The sequence below is a fragment of the Pristiophorus japonicus genome, chromosome 5, assembly GCF_044704955.1.
Source record: "Pristiophorus japonicus isolate sPriJap1 chromosome 5, sPriJap1.hap1, whole genome shotgun sequence".
Lineage (NCBI taxonomy): Eukaryota > Metazoa > Chordata > Chondrichthyes > Pristiophoridae > Pristiophorus > Pristiophorus japonicus.
The window spans coordinates 15,996,959-16,009,738 of record NC_091981.1 but is presented as its reverse complement, the minus strand read 5'-3'; the positions used below and the strand labels follow the sequence as shown (position 1 = coordinate 16,009,738).

General features: G+C 46.6%; 1 protein-coding gene across 1 annotated transcript in view; it reads right to left on the bottom strand.

Annotated features, from left to right (window-relative positions):
* The window catches only part of LOC139263748 (cadherin-18-like), a 330,093-nt gene that overhangs the window by 255,706 nt on the left and 61,607 nt on the right, over positions 1-12,780 (bottom strand). Inside the window, exon 2 of the mRNA XM_070879786.1 lies at positions 6,255-6,549. Coding sequence (XP_070735887.1) covers positions 6,255-6,549 — 295 coding nt within the window. The remainder of the gene's footprint in view (positions 1-6,254; positions 6,550-12,780) is intronic.

Below are 12,780 nucleotides of genomic sequence, written 5' to 3'. Positions count from 1 at the left end.
TTTTAAAAATTGCCGACCCTCAGGTTTGGAGTGATGCAGGGGACCGTTCCGCCCATTTTCCCGCCGCGGCACACACCACTTACTGACCGGTGGCAACCCCTTTCCCGGAATTTCCCTGCGGGAGTGGCGCTGCCTCCGATAGGTGCCCCCACAGCTTTTTCTGTCGGTACCCTTTGTGTGGCTGGGCAGCGCAGCCGCTCTTAAAGGGGAGGTGGTGCTGCCAGTGACGCCATGTTATTTTTATTTCTCAGCCGACTGCCAGGTCGGGCCGACAATTGTGGCCGCAGGTTCGGCCGGGCCGCCAACAGGCAGCCTGGAACCCCCTCTCGGGTGCCAGGCTGCTGGCCCGACCGAAACCCTCCCTGGTGGCCCAGTGTTTGCCACTGAAGTGGCTGCAGAGTTCACAGCGGCCCTCCCCGTTAACTGAAGGGCGATGACGTCATCAGCTTGGCGCCGATGACTTTGAGCGTCGGTTAGTCTGACCTGGCATCACTTCCACCCCCCATGATGAGACCACCTCCGCCCCACTTAGAAAAAAAGCACCAACACCTGAATTTCTCCGGATTGTCCGCCCCATGTGTTGGGGCGGACGGAACCGTTTGTAAATGGTAGGTGTGAATCGTTTGGGGCAGTGTGCTATTTCGGCCCATGTTTCTCTCTCCACAGGCGCTGAGTTTTACCAGCATTTTCTGTTTTGATGAACTATTTCATCTGGTGGTGGGAATCCAGAACAAAAGGGCGGGGGGGGCATCATCTTAAAATTAGAAGCTAGGCCGTTCAGGGATGACATCATGGAGCGCTTCTTCACACAAAGGGTAGTGGAAATCTGGAACTTTCTCCCCAACAAGACTGTGGATGTTGGCTGAATGAAAATTTTCAAGACTGTGGCCCATGGATTTTTGTTGGCTACGGGTATCCAGCGATTATGAAACAAAGGTGGGTAAATAGAGTTCAGGTACAGATCAGCTATGATCAAATTGATTGGTGAAACAGGCTTGAGGGGCTGAATGGCCTCCTCTTGTTCCAATGTTCCTGTGCTCTGTGTTTTAACAAATCAGTTGCTTATTTGAGCCAATGAGAAAATCCTCACACTTGTTTTTTTTCTGCAACATATTTAGTATTCAGCCGTAAAGATTTGGGATAGGCAAGACTTGTCTAAATGCATTGTGATCTTGTCTGAGAATTCTTTCAAGCCTAGGGATAAACGGTCACATGAAATAGGATCAAAAAATGTTTTCAATAAGCAACAATTCTATGCAATCTTTTTGATAAGTAATGAAACCTAAATATTGTAAATCTAAACTGAATACAGCAAGCAATAGAAATTCTCTCTTGACTACTAATAAGGTTCACCAAGTGTCTCATTTGTTATGTGATTTTATAATGCCCAACATTCATACCCATAACATTCATCTTGGTCTGAAATGATTTATGTTTAGTAACAAGAGTAATATGAAATCTGAAAATCTTGTAAGATATGATGTGTATGAGCTAATGAGATCTGCGCATCCCTCTCAATAACAAAGGGGCAGTGTTTGCTCAAACACTGGCTTATTCCACTTATGTTGTGCAGAGATTTGGAAAAAGAGTCAGTTTTAAACAGAAAATGCTTTGCTCATCATCAGCAGCGGGCAAATATGATACCCATTGTACTTCCTGGTGATTTAGAAACAAGATTGTCTTCAAACTAAATAATGAGGTTCTCTTGGGAGAAGATTCACTTTGGCCACTAGGAATTAATGACATTACGAGACACAATGGCTCATATTCCTCTAATCAGTATCTCCAGCAGAACTGTACTGTGCTCCCACAGCCTGCTTTTACCATTTGACTGGAATGAGAGAAAATTGGAAATCTTCCCACAGTGTTGCCGCCAAGCAACAACCGGTGGAAATCTTCCCTCCAAATGATTTACCTGTTTCGCTTTAGAATTGAAGCTCCTCCCCTCATTTTCACCTTTCCCCAGCTATCTTCCCTGATCACCGCTATCATTCCAGTTCTTCTGTCGTGCTTCATCCCTCTGGCAAAGTGACGGGACAGGTTCACCTCCGGGGACATTGCAGGTCACTTGGTTGATTTTATATTCAGATGTTCATGCGTGGTATTAGCAGCTGTCTGTGCACAATCTGGCAAGCTGAGCCATGCAGACTGAGGAAGCTCTCCGATCCAATCCAAGGGCTGGATTTTCGGCTTTGTTGATTTCGGGGCGGTAATGGCGGCGGGGCGGTAAAGTTTGCGCCCGGGAACAGCTTGCGCCTCAGTCAGCAAAATTGGGCAGCTGGGCCCTGAGTGTGGGGCGGAGCGTTAAGGGAGGCGTTCTACACCTCTCTCAGGGCACTAGGCCGGCTGAGCAAGCGAAAATCCCGAGCTAAACAGCCGGCCTCGGAGCGCGCTGAGAGAGGCCAGAGGAGAAAAAAAAACTTGGAAAAAACCCACCCAATACATAGCCCACGCCACCACAACATAAATCACAAAAAAAAATTAAATAACAATCACACTTACCTGAGGTGGCCATTACTTACGTCACTGCAGCCGGTATAGGTTGGACAGCCCATTTTCACAGGCAGTCCCAGTAGGGAGCGCTGCGGGGTGTACGGGTCGGGCGGGAGTCAAAAAGTGCGCTGGTGTCGCAACCAGGGGCATTGCACACCGGCTCAACTCTTCTGGGCGGTACTGCTCCGGGCACCCGCAAAACCAGCCCCGGAAAACCCCCCCGCGGGGTGCTGGAAGCTGACTGCCCGCCCAGACGAGCTCACTGCCGCCATTGCCGCCCCTCCGGGCCGAAAACAGAGGTGGACCTCACCGGAAAATCCAACCCTTGGTCTTTGGTTATCATGCTCTTCCTGCTGCAAGTGCATTTGTGGGCATCGGGGTGAGGAAAGGATTGCCAATGGCTGTGATTCCCCCATGGTCAAATAGCTCGGCTGCACTCATTGGCCAGACTCACACGGCTGAATAGCCACTGAGATGTGACACAAGACAGCTGTTGGCACTTGTATACGTCAGCGTCGGTCACTCCCTTCGAGAAAGGAGAGGCTAAAGGAAGACTAATGTGGCGGCGTGGGAATACAAAATGAGCTATTGGTAATTTACAACAAAGGAGAAAGGGTATTGAACCTGGAGGGCTTTTCAGCGCTAAAGCAAGAACAACTTGTATTTGTATAGCGCCTTTAATGCAGTGAAATGTCCCAAGGTGCTTCACAGGAGTATTATGAGATAAAACAATTTGGCACCGAGCCGCATAAGTAGAAATTAGCGCAGGTGACCAAAAGAAGTAAGTTTTAAGGAGCGTCTTGAAGGAGGAAAGAGAGGTAGAGAGGCGGAGAGGTTTAGGCAGGGAGTTCCAAAGCTTGGGGCCCAGGCAACAGAAGGCACGGCCACCGATGGTTGAGCGATTATAATCAGGGATGCTCAGGAGAGCAGAATTAGAGGAAACAAGACATCTCGGGGGGGTTGTGAGGCTGGAGGAGATTACAGAGATAGGGAGGGGCAAGGCCATGGAGGGATTTGAAAACAACGATGAGAATTCTGTAAAGTTTACAGTTCACTTCTAGAAACTTTAGGAAATGAGAAGTCATCCTCTTTATGGCCCATTGCCAGATAGATATTTTACAAATAGAGCACAATTCAAATAGAGCAAGCAGAGTAGAACTGCAACATTAAAGCTGCGATTTAGGTCTCAGATGCATAAACACAAACAGCGCATTGCAGGGAGAACCAGATAAAATTTGAAAACAGCTGGATGCTCGTGACATTTCCAAAGTCAATACATTAAGAACATTGCAATGAGCAACTACTTTTGAAAGTCATAACTGATTCCTAGCTTCATGCTTTGCAAATCTGATGGTATCTCTTCGGATTTGCATAACGAGTGCTATATTATGTGAGAAATTAACAAAGAACAGCACTGCTGGGGGTGCTTGTGTAACCCAAAGAATTTTGCTTTCTAACATACTTCCGCTATTGGCTAAAAATTCTTCGTTGAAGGACGCGTGCACATTAATTCAGGGCAGTGAGACTTCATCCAGCCTGGAGGAGCTGAGTGAGCTCTGCTTCATTGAATAAGAAAACCCATGTCATGCCCATTCTGTGGCCATCATCGTTTTCATTCATTTGGTCTTTTGTAACTTTATCGGGAGTTATGTTTGTTATTTTAAATTCGCCTCTGTTGCGGCGTTAATCCAGGTGCAGCGGTAAAGTTTGCTCCGGAAAATGGTTTGCGTCTCCAGCCGCAACATTCACCAGCTGGGCCCTGAGTGTGGGGCGGAGCGCTAAGGGAGGCGTTACACAACTCTTCAGCTAGGCTGGTTGAAAATCCCGAGGTAAACAGCCGGCCTCGGCGTGCTCTAACACAGGCCTTGGGGGAAAAAAAATCTGAAAATAAACCCTGTCATGTATCCTACATGGTTACTGCTTAGACTATCACAAGGTGTGCCACCAGAGGGCACTGCAGTGGGAGACTTGTAGGTCACCTGTTCAGGTGCGCCTGGCCTAGTATAAAAGGCGGGCCACCAGGTGTGATCCTCACTCTGGAGTTACATTAAATGGACTAAGGTCACTACAGTTCGAGTACGACACTTCGCGTCGTGCAGTCATTATCAGAGCATCTGAAGCCATAACAAACCCCACCACCAAAAACATTCCCGATACATTACTGACGCCACATCCACACAAATCGCAAAAATAAAAAACAATCTCACTTACCTCAGGTCGACATTCCTTCCCTCACTGCGGCCGGTACTGCTCAGACCACCCGCATTCCCAGGCGGTCCCACTAGGGTGCGCTACGAACCGGGCGCGAAACAAATTTGGATACGGTGTCGCAACCAGGGGCGTTGCATATCGGCTCGCCACTCCCAGGCGGTACTGTTCCACGCCCCCCGCAAACCCGGCACCAAATGTCCCGGAAGCTGGCTGCCCACCCGGAAATGATTTCCACCGCTACTATCACCCCTCTCAGGCATAAACAGATATGGCAACAAAACAAAACATCCAGCCCAATGTCTTTATGAAAACATGTGTGACTACATTGTTCTTCCACATATTTGGGAAGGGAGAAGAGTCACAACAGCTACGTGTGACTTGAGAACATCATTTACAATGAATACAAATATGGGTGAGCATGGGATACTCTGCACATCACAGGTGGTTATGAGCCATGTTTAATCTCCCAGCGGATAGTTCAGTCAAAATATACTCTGGTTCCTGAAACCAATCCAACAAATTTCGGAAGTTCAGGATGCCCCGCCTCTCAACCCAAGCCTGCTGCCTTCCACAGGTAACCAACCCCTGCCCCGATAAAACAGAAGCAATCATATCTCATGGAGACTTTCTTCTTCTCAGCCTAGAACAATCTCAGAAATCCTCAGGCCCATTAATAAACAAATATAGATTGGGCCTCTATTCCCTGGAGTTTAGAAGAATGAGAGGTGATCACATTGAAACATAAAATCCTGAAGGGGCTCGGCAGGGTAGATGCTGGGAGGATATTTCCCCTGGCTGGGGAGTCTAGAAATAGGGGTCACAGTCTCAGGATAAGGGGTCGGCCATTTTGGGGGGCATCATTGGAAATGGGCACCCGTTGGTCATAAGAAGAGGTAATTGAGATAGGAGGGTCGGGAATACCCAATGTAATGTAATGTATTTGCTTCACGGATTCTTTGCTTAAGAATTCATTGCAACACATTGCTATTAAAAACTAGTTGGTTTATTAGCAAAGGGTTAACAATCACACTACACATTACCGGTTCATTCACCAGCTCATAATCACCTGCCTCGTCGTGGATCCCCCGAACCCAACTGGCTGGGGTTTTATTGAGTCTTGTGAACACCACGTGACAGGTTAAGCCACTCCCAATTCAACAGCTTTACCAACCTGTGAGCAATCTCACAGGGTGCATACATTACACTCGTTTCCATGGAGACACACGACAGGCACCTACTGCGAGCACGAGGACAGTCCTAGCCACTTGTGGAAGTCAAGGGGCAACGTCAAAGGGGCAGAGACCTGACAAGGCACTGGTCCTCTCTGTAGCCCCGGGGAAACGAGTTCAGAAATATCAGGGGCTAGGCTGCCTATACATCTTCATGAAGGCAATGTCCAATTAATATCAATAGCCACCCCTGACAGTTTAGATTGAATTAATTTGCAAAGAAGGAATATATCAACATGTGCAGAATCATTGACCCAAAACATTCGCTCCACCAATTACACTGCCGTGGCAGAGAACGGAAATGATTCAAACAAAACTTACCGACTTCAGACATTTCGGGGACAGAAGCAGAGTACGGTCCTTCCAGAAAGGCCGGTGCATTGTCGTTTATGTCCTGCACCTTGATGATAAACTCGGACTCGGGCTCCAGGGGCTTGTTGGTTTTTCTGTCCAAAGCTTGTGCGTGTAGAATGTAATGTATCCTCTGCTCACGATCCAGGCTTTTAGTTGCGTGAATGTCTCCTGTACTGTCATCAATAACAAATATAGAACCAGCACCTTCCCCGGAAAGGATGTACTTGACCGATCCATCGCCTTTATCTGCATTCGAGTGAAGCTGGAAAAAAAAATATCAGGGAAGCATAAGTACAAATGTATAAATAAGCATTGGCTTTTAAGCAAATCCTGTACTGTGTCCGCCCTCTCACCCAATCTTTTCCAAATGTTCTCCTGGCTCTTGGCGGGGTAGGATTCCATGGGTACCAATTGCACTCTGGTACTTTCCCCAAATGTCCATTCTTCATGGGAGAGCCGCCATCCTATTTGGAAATGCTATTCAACCACGGGGTTATTCCAGATAGGCCTAACCCTCTCCTCACCCAACATCTACACTTTTATTTTCCAGCTAAAGTTCATCAGGAATAGGAAGCCCATACCAAGTCAGTTGTAGCATCGTTACTCCTATTGCAACTGAGAGGAAAGTAAAGTAGGAATCGAATAGGCAACGTTTTAGAATGCTAGGCTATTACAAGGAGGAGGCCATTTAATTATTAAGGATGTCATAGCAGCACATTTGGAAAATGGTGACATGATAGGTCCAAGTCAGCATGGATTTGTGAAAGGGAAATCATGCTTGACAAATCTTCTGGAATTTTTTGAGGATGTTTCCAGTAAAGTGGACAAAGGAGAACCAGTTGATGTGATATATTTGGACTTTCAGAAGGCTTTTGACAAGGTCCCACACAAGAGATTAATGTGCAAAGTTAAAGCACATGGGATTGGGGGTAGTGTGCTGACATGGATTGAGAACTGGTTGTCAGACAGGAAGCAAAGAGTAGGAGTAAATGGGTACTTTTCAGAATGGCAGGCAGTGACTAGTGGGGTACCGCAAGGTTCTGTGCTGGGGCCCCAGCTGTTTACATTGTACATTAATGATTTAGACGAGGGGATTAAATGTAGTATCTCCAAATTTGCGGATGACACTAAGTTGGGTGGCAGTGTGAGCTGCGAGGTGGATGCTATGAGGCTGCAGAGTGACTTGGATAGGTTAGGTGAGTGGGCAAATGAATGGCAGATGAAGTATAATGTGGATAAATGTGAGGTTATCCACTTTGGTGGTAAAAACAGAGAGACAGGCTATTATGAATGGTGACAGATTAGGAAAAGGGAAGGTGCAATGAGACCTGGGTGTCATGGTACATCAGTCATTGAAGGTTGGCATGCAGGTACAGCAGGCGGTTCAGAAAGCAAATGGCATGTTGGCCTTCATAGCGAGGGGATTTGAGTACAGGGGCAGGGAGGTGTTGCTACAGTTGTACAGAGCCTTGGTGAGGCCACACCTGGAGTATTGTGTACAGTTTTGGTCTCCTAACTTGAGGAAGGACATTCTTGCTATTGAGGGAGTGCAGTGAAGATTTAACAGACTGATTCCCGGGATGGTGGGACTGACCTATCAAGAAAGACTGGATCAACTGGGCTTGTATTCACTGGAGTGTAGAAGAGTGAGAGGGGACCTCATAGAAATGTTTAAAATTCTGACGGGTTTAGACAGGTTAGATGCAGGAAGAATGTTCCCAATGTTGGGGAAGTCCAGAACCAGGGGTCACAGTCTAAGGATAAGGGGTAAGCCATTTAGGACCGAGATGAGGAGAAACTTCTTCACCCAGAGAGTGGTGAACCTGTGGAATTCTCTACCACAGAAAGTGGTTGAGGCCAATTCACTAAATATATTCAAAAGGGAGTTAGATGAAGTCCTTACTACTCGGGGGATCAAGGGGTATGGCGAGAAAGCAGGAAGGGGGTACTGAAGTTTCATGTTCAGCCATGAACTCATTGAATGGCGGTGCAGGCTAGAAGGGCTGAATGGCCTACTCCTGCACCTATTTTCTATGTTTCGATGTTTCTATTTGGCCCCTCGAGTCTACGCCGGCTCTTTCGAAGAGCAATCCTGTTCGTCCCACTGCCCCGTTCTTTCCTTATAATCCCTGCAATTCTTTTATCCTTCAAAGTAGTTATCCAATTCCTTTTCGAAGGCTATTATTGAAGCTGTATCCACCGCCCTATCAGGCAGTGCATTGCAAATCCCAACCACTCGTTCCGTAAAACAGTTTTTCCTCATTTCACCTCTCATTCTTTTGCCAATCAGCTTAAATCTGCGCAATTTAGTTACCGACCCTTCAGCCTTTGGAAACAGTATCTCTTCATTGACTTTATCGAAGCCCTTCATGATTTAAATACCTCCATCAAATCTCCTCTTAGCCTTCCCTGCTCCAAGGAGAACAATCCCAGTTTCTACAGTGTATCTTAATCAGTTAACCCTGGTTTCAGAACAAGATATTTTTTTAACTAGCAAAGAGGGTGAAATTAGTCTTGGATAAAAGCAGAAAACAGGCGACAGTGAAACAGCAGTCCTTATTACATCCCTCCTGATTATCCTTTCCATTGACTTCAGTGGAGAAGAAAAACTTGTGGGGTTTAATCCTCATCACCATAGGCAGTCCCTCGGAATCAAGGAAGACTTGCTTCCACTCTTAAAATGAGTCCTTAGGTGCCTGTACAGTCTAATACGAGAACCACAGTCGCTGCCACAGTTGGGACTGATAGTCGTTGAGGGAAGGGGTGGGTGGGACTGGTTTGCCGCACGCTCTTTCCGCTGCCTGCACTTGATTTCTGCATGCTCTCGGCGACGAGTCTCGAGGTGCTCAGCGCCCTCCCAGATGCACTTCCTCCACTTAGGGCGGTCTTTGGCCAGAGATTCCCAGGTGTCAGTGGTTTAAAAAACAGGCTGCTGATTCCGTGGTATTGTCCAAGAATAATTTCCTCAAAATCCTCTTTCAGTGTACCCTTCACCTACAACTACTAATTATAACTGGCTTTACAATATTTTTTAGCATATAACATGAGAAACATAAGAAATAGGAGCAGAAGTAGGTCATGCAGCCTCTCGAGCCTGCTCCACCAATCAATAAGATCATGGCTGATCTTCAACCCAACTCCACTTTCCCGCCCTCTTCCCATATCCCTTGATTCCCTCAGAGTACAAAAATCTATTGATCTCAGCCTTGAATATATTCACCGACTGAACAACCCCAGCCCTTTGGGGTAGATAATTCCAAAGATTGTCTACCCTCTGAGTGAAGACATTCCTCCTCATCTCAGTCTTAAATAGCCAACCTCTTATCCTGAGACTATACCCCCTAGTTCTACACTCTCCAACCAGGCGAAACAACCACTCAGCATCTACCCTGTCAATCTCCTCAGAACCTTATATGTTTCAATGAGATCACCTCTCATTCTTCTAACCTCCGGAGAGTATCAGCCCAATCTACTCAATCTTTCCTCATAGGACAACCCTCTCCATATAAAATCGTATTTCCATATAAACAGAAATATTTGTGATATTAATTGTCTTTATTGATAGAAGCTGCCTCAATATCGAAACCAGTGTTCCTCAAAATAAAAATAAAAACTTTAAAGGAGACACTAAAAGCTGTACTGATCCACAAGAATACTATTTCTAACTAAATATTTTCTTAAATTGTCAGATTGGAACAACTATCGGTGATAATGCCAAACAAAAGCCAAGGGTGGAGGTGAAGTCTTCATGGTACTGGCCAAACTAAAGGACATTGGCGAGGATATGCATGGGATCATCGGATCATTTTCAGCATATAAGGTTCACAAAAATATTTGTCTCAGGGCACAGGAAGATGCTAGGGTCTGGAGACTAAAACTTGAAGCACAGGAGGAGGCGACAGCCAACTACGGTTTTGGAATCGATGAAGGACATTGATACTGGACATTGGGATGTTTTAATGCTTTTCTGATTGACGCTGAAAAGGAGCATTCATAGAAATATGTGGCCTGGAATCTTGAGCAAGCCTCGATTGATTTCAATGGGAGAAATTAGCAACTGGACAGAGCTCCAGGTTTCACTCCAACAACGGGGTCAGATTAAATTCATGGCCTGAATCAGAAAAACGCTTATCTGCAAGCCGACAACCAGGCACACCCATCGACAGGAAGAGGAAACCACATTAAGTGTGTATTTCAACGAGCAGGAAACAAAGATGAGGAGTCATCTTCAATCTCGCAGACCCTGTGTATCTCCGGTGGCTGAATTACCGGTGTGTGATGATATGTGACGTCGGCCATTCAGAAGCCCAGCAACTGAAACTAGTTGGGGGAGGGCTTTGTGACAAAAAGACTTTAAGATGGAAGGACATGGACAGGGAAACACACAGGAAGACACTCTCTCGTTCTCGAGGAGTGTGGCAGTCAGGTGAAGACGGACAGGGACCGATCATTCCCAGCTCCAGGGCCCACAATCCGCATCGGCGACGACCAGCCCGATTGGGGGATTGTATGCTTCAACCAAATCTCGAAGGGGTTTTTTCCGTGTTTTGTTGGTTTTAATAAACTAATAGTTTTGGGTTGCGCCTAAACCTCTGTGTCGTGTATGCTTTGTTCCTGTAAATCCCAGAGTCAAAGAATTATAGTAAGGACAAGGAAAGCAAAAACCTTACAAACAGAACCTCCCAAACCCGACCACCTAGAGGGACAAGAGCAGCAGGCGCATGGAAACACCACCACCGCCAAATTCCCCTCTAAGTCACACACACCATCATGAGTTGGAAATATATCGTCATTCCTTCATCGTTGCTGGGTCAAAATTCTGGAACTCCCTCCATAACAGCACTGTAGGAGTACCTTCATCACATGGACTGCAGCGGTTCAAGAAGGCGGCTCACCGCCACATTCACAAGGGCATTTAGATATGGGCATTAAATGCTGGCCTTGCCAGTGATGCCCACATCCCATGAATGAATAATATATATTTTTTTATATAACACAATGTATCCTTAAAGTAAAACAGTTTCAAGTTTTCTTTGCAGGAACTATCAATTCGTATCCTTGGCTCATTTAAATTGTTTTTTAAAGTTGTACTGTCAGATCACCCTGCTAGTGTATCAAAAACAAATGACAAGGCATGTACCAATGCAATAACAAATTCCAAACGAAAGGAACTTAACCGCGGTGAAAAAGACCTTGAACTTCTACAGACACACAAGATGAAATGGCATTCACCGCTTCAGTCAACAGCCCCATCAATAACAAAATGTGCATAACATTCTGTCTCTTAATACATTTCCTTTGCAGAGGTCAAGGTTGCACAGAAAGCAGTTTTGTAGAAATCAGTGAATTGTAACATTCAAGCAAGCATTGTGATGAAAAAGTGGAAGACCTCTGTTATGTATTGTCCAGGTAATTAAATGTATAAGTACAATGGTGCGCCACAGAGGTCGTTGTGGTGGGAGACCTGAAAGTACCTGCAAGACAGAGTATAAAAGGCTGCCCACCACACCTGAGAGGCACTCTGGAGTTGCACAATAAAGGATTAAGGTCACAGCAGTTATTACAACACCAGACCGTGTGGAGTCAGTGCTACATACATCACATTGGCGATGAGGACACGGATGAGCTTCACTCAACCATGGCTACTCTGGGCTCATTAAAGGATTTTATGGTGGGCAATGATTGGGAGGCCTTTACGGAAAGGTTCGAGTACTACTTTACAGCAAACGATCTGATGGGGGACACGGACGCACTGAGAGAGAAGCGTAAGGCGATATTGCTTTCCAGTTGTGACGATGAGGTTTACTGTCTCGTCAGGAATTTGCTGGCGCCCGCGACCGCCAGGGACAAGTCATATGAGGAGCTGATCGAACTTATTCGTGACCAACTGAAACCGAAGGAGAGCATCCTCACGGCCAGGCACAAATTCTACCACCACTGCAGACCTGAGGGCCAGGATGTCACCAAATATGCTGCGGACCTCAGGAGACTCGCGGCGCCGTGTGATTTTGGCACACACCTTGACGAGGCGTTGCGGGACGTTTTTGTTATGTCGATTGGCCATGATGGTCTCCTTCACAAGCTGCTATCCACTGAACCTACAGTCACCCTGAAGCAAGCCAGAGCCATCATCAGGGCATTTATGACCTCGACTTGCAGCACCAAGCAGATGATCCACACAGTCTCGAACCCGGTAGGCAATGTTCACAGGATAGTGCCCGCCACGGACAAAACTGCAGAACGTGGCTCTGCCCAGGGCAGAGAGCATGGACCTTGTGATCCTGGAACTCAGAGTCTGCCAAGGGGGGCTAATCAACTCGCACCATGCTGGCGCTGCAGAGGAAGCCATGGGGCTCACCGGTGCAAGTTTGCGGAGTATACGTGCAATGCCTGCCACACAAAAGGCCACCTTCTGCGTGTGTGCAAAAGAAACCTGACTCACCATGTGGCTAAGGAGATGGTAGAGGATCCCAGCGAGTAGCAGGCAGAAGAA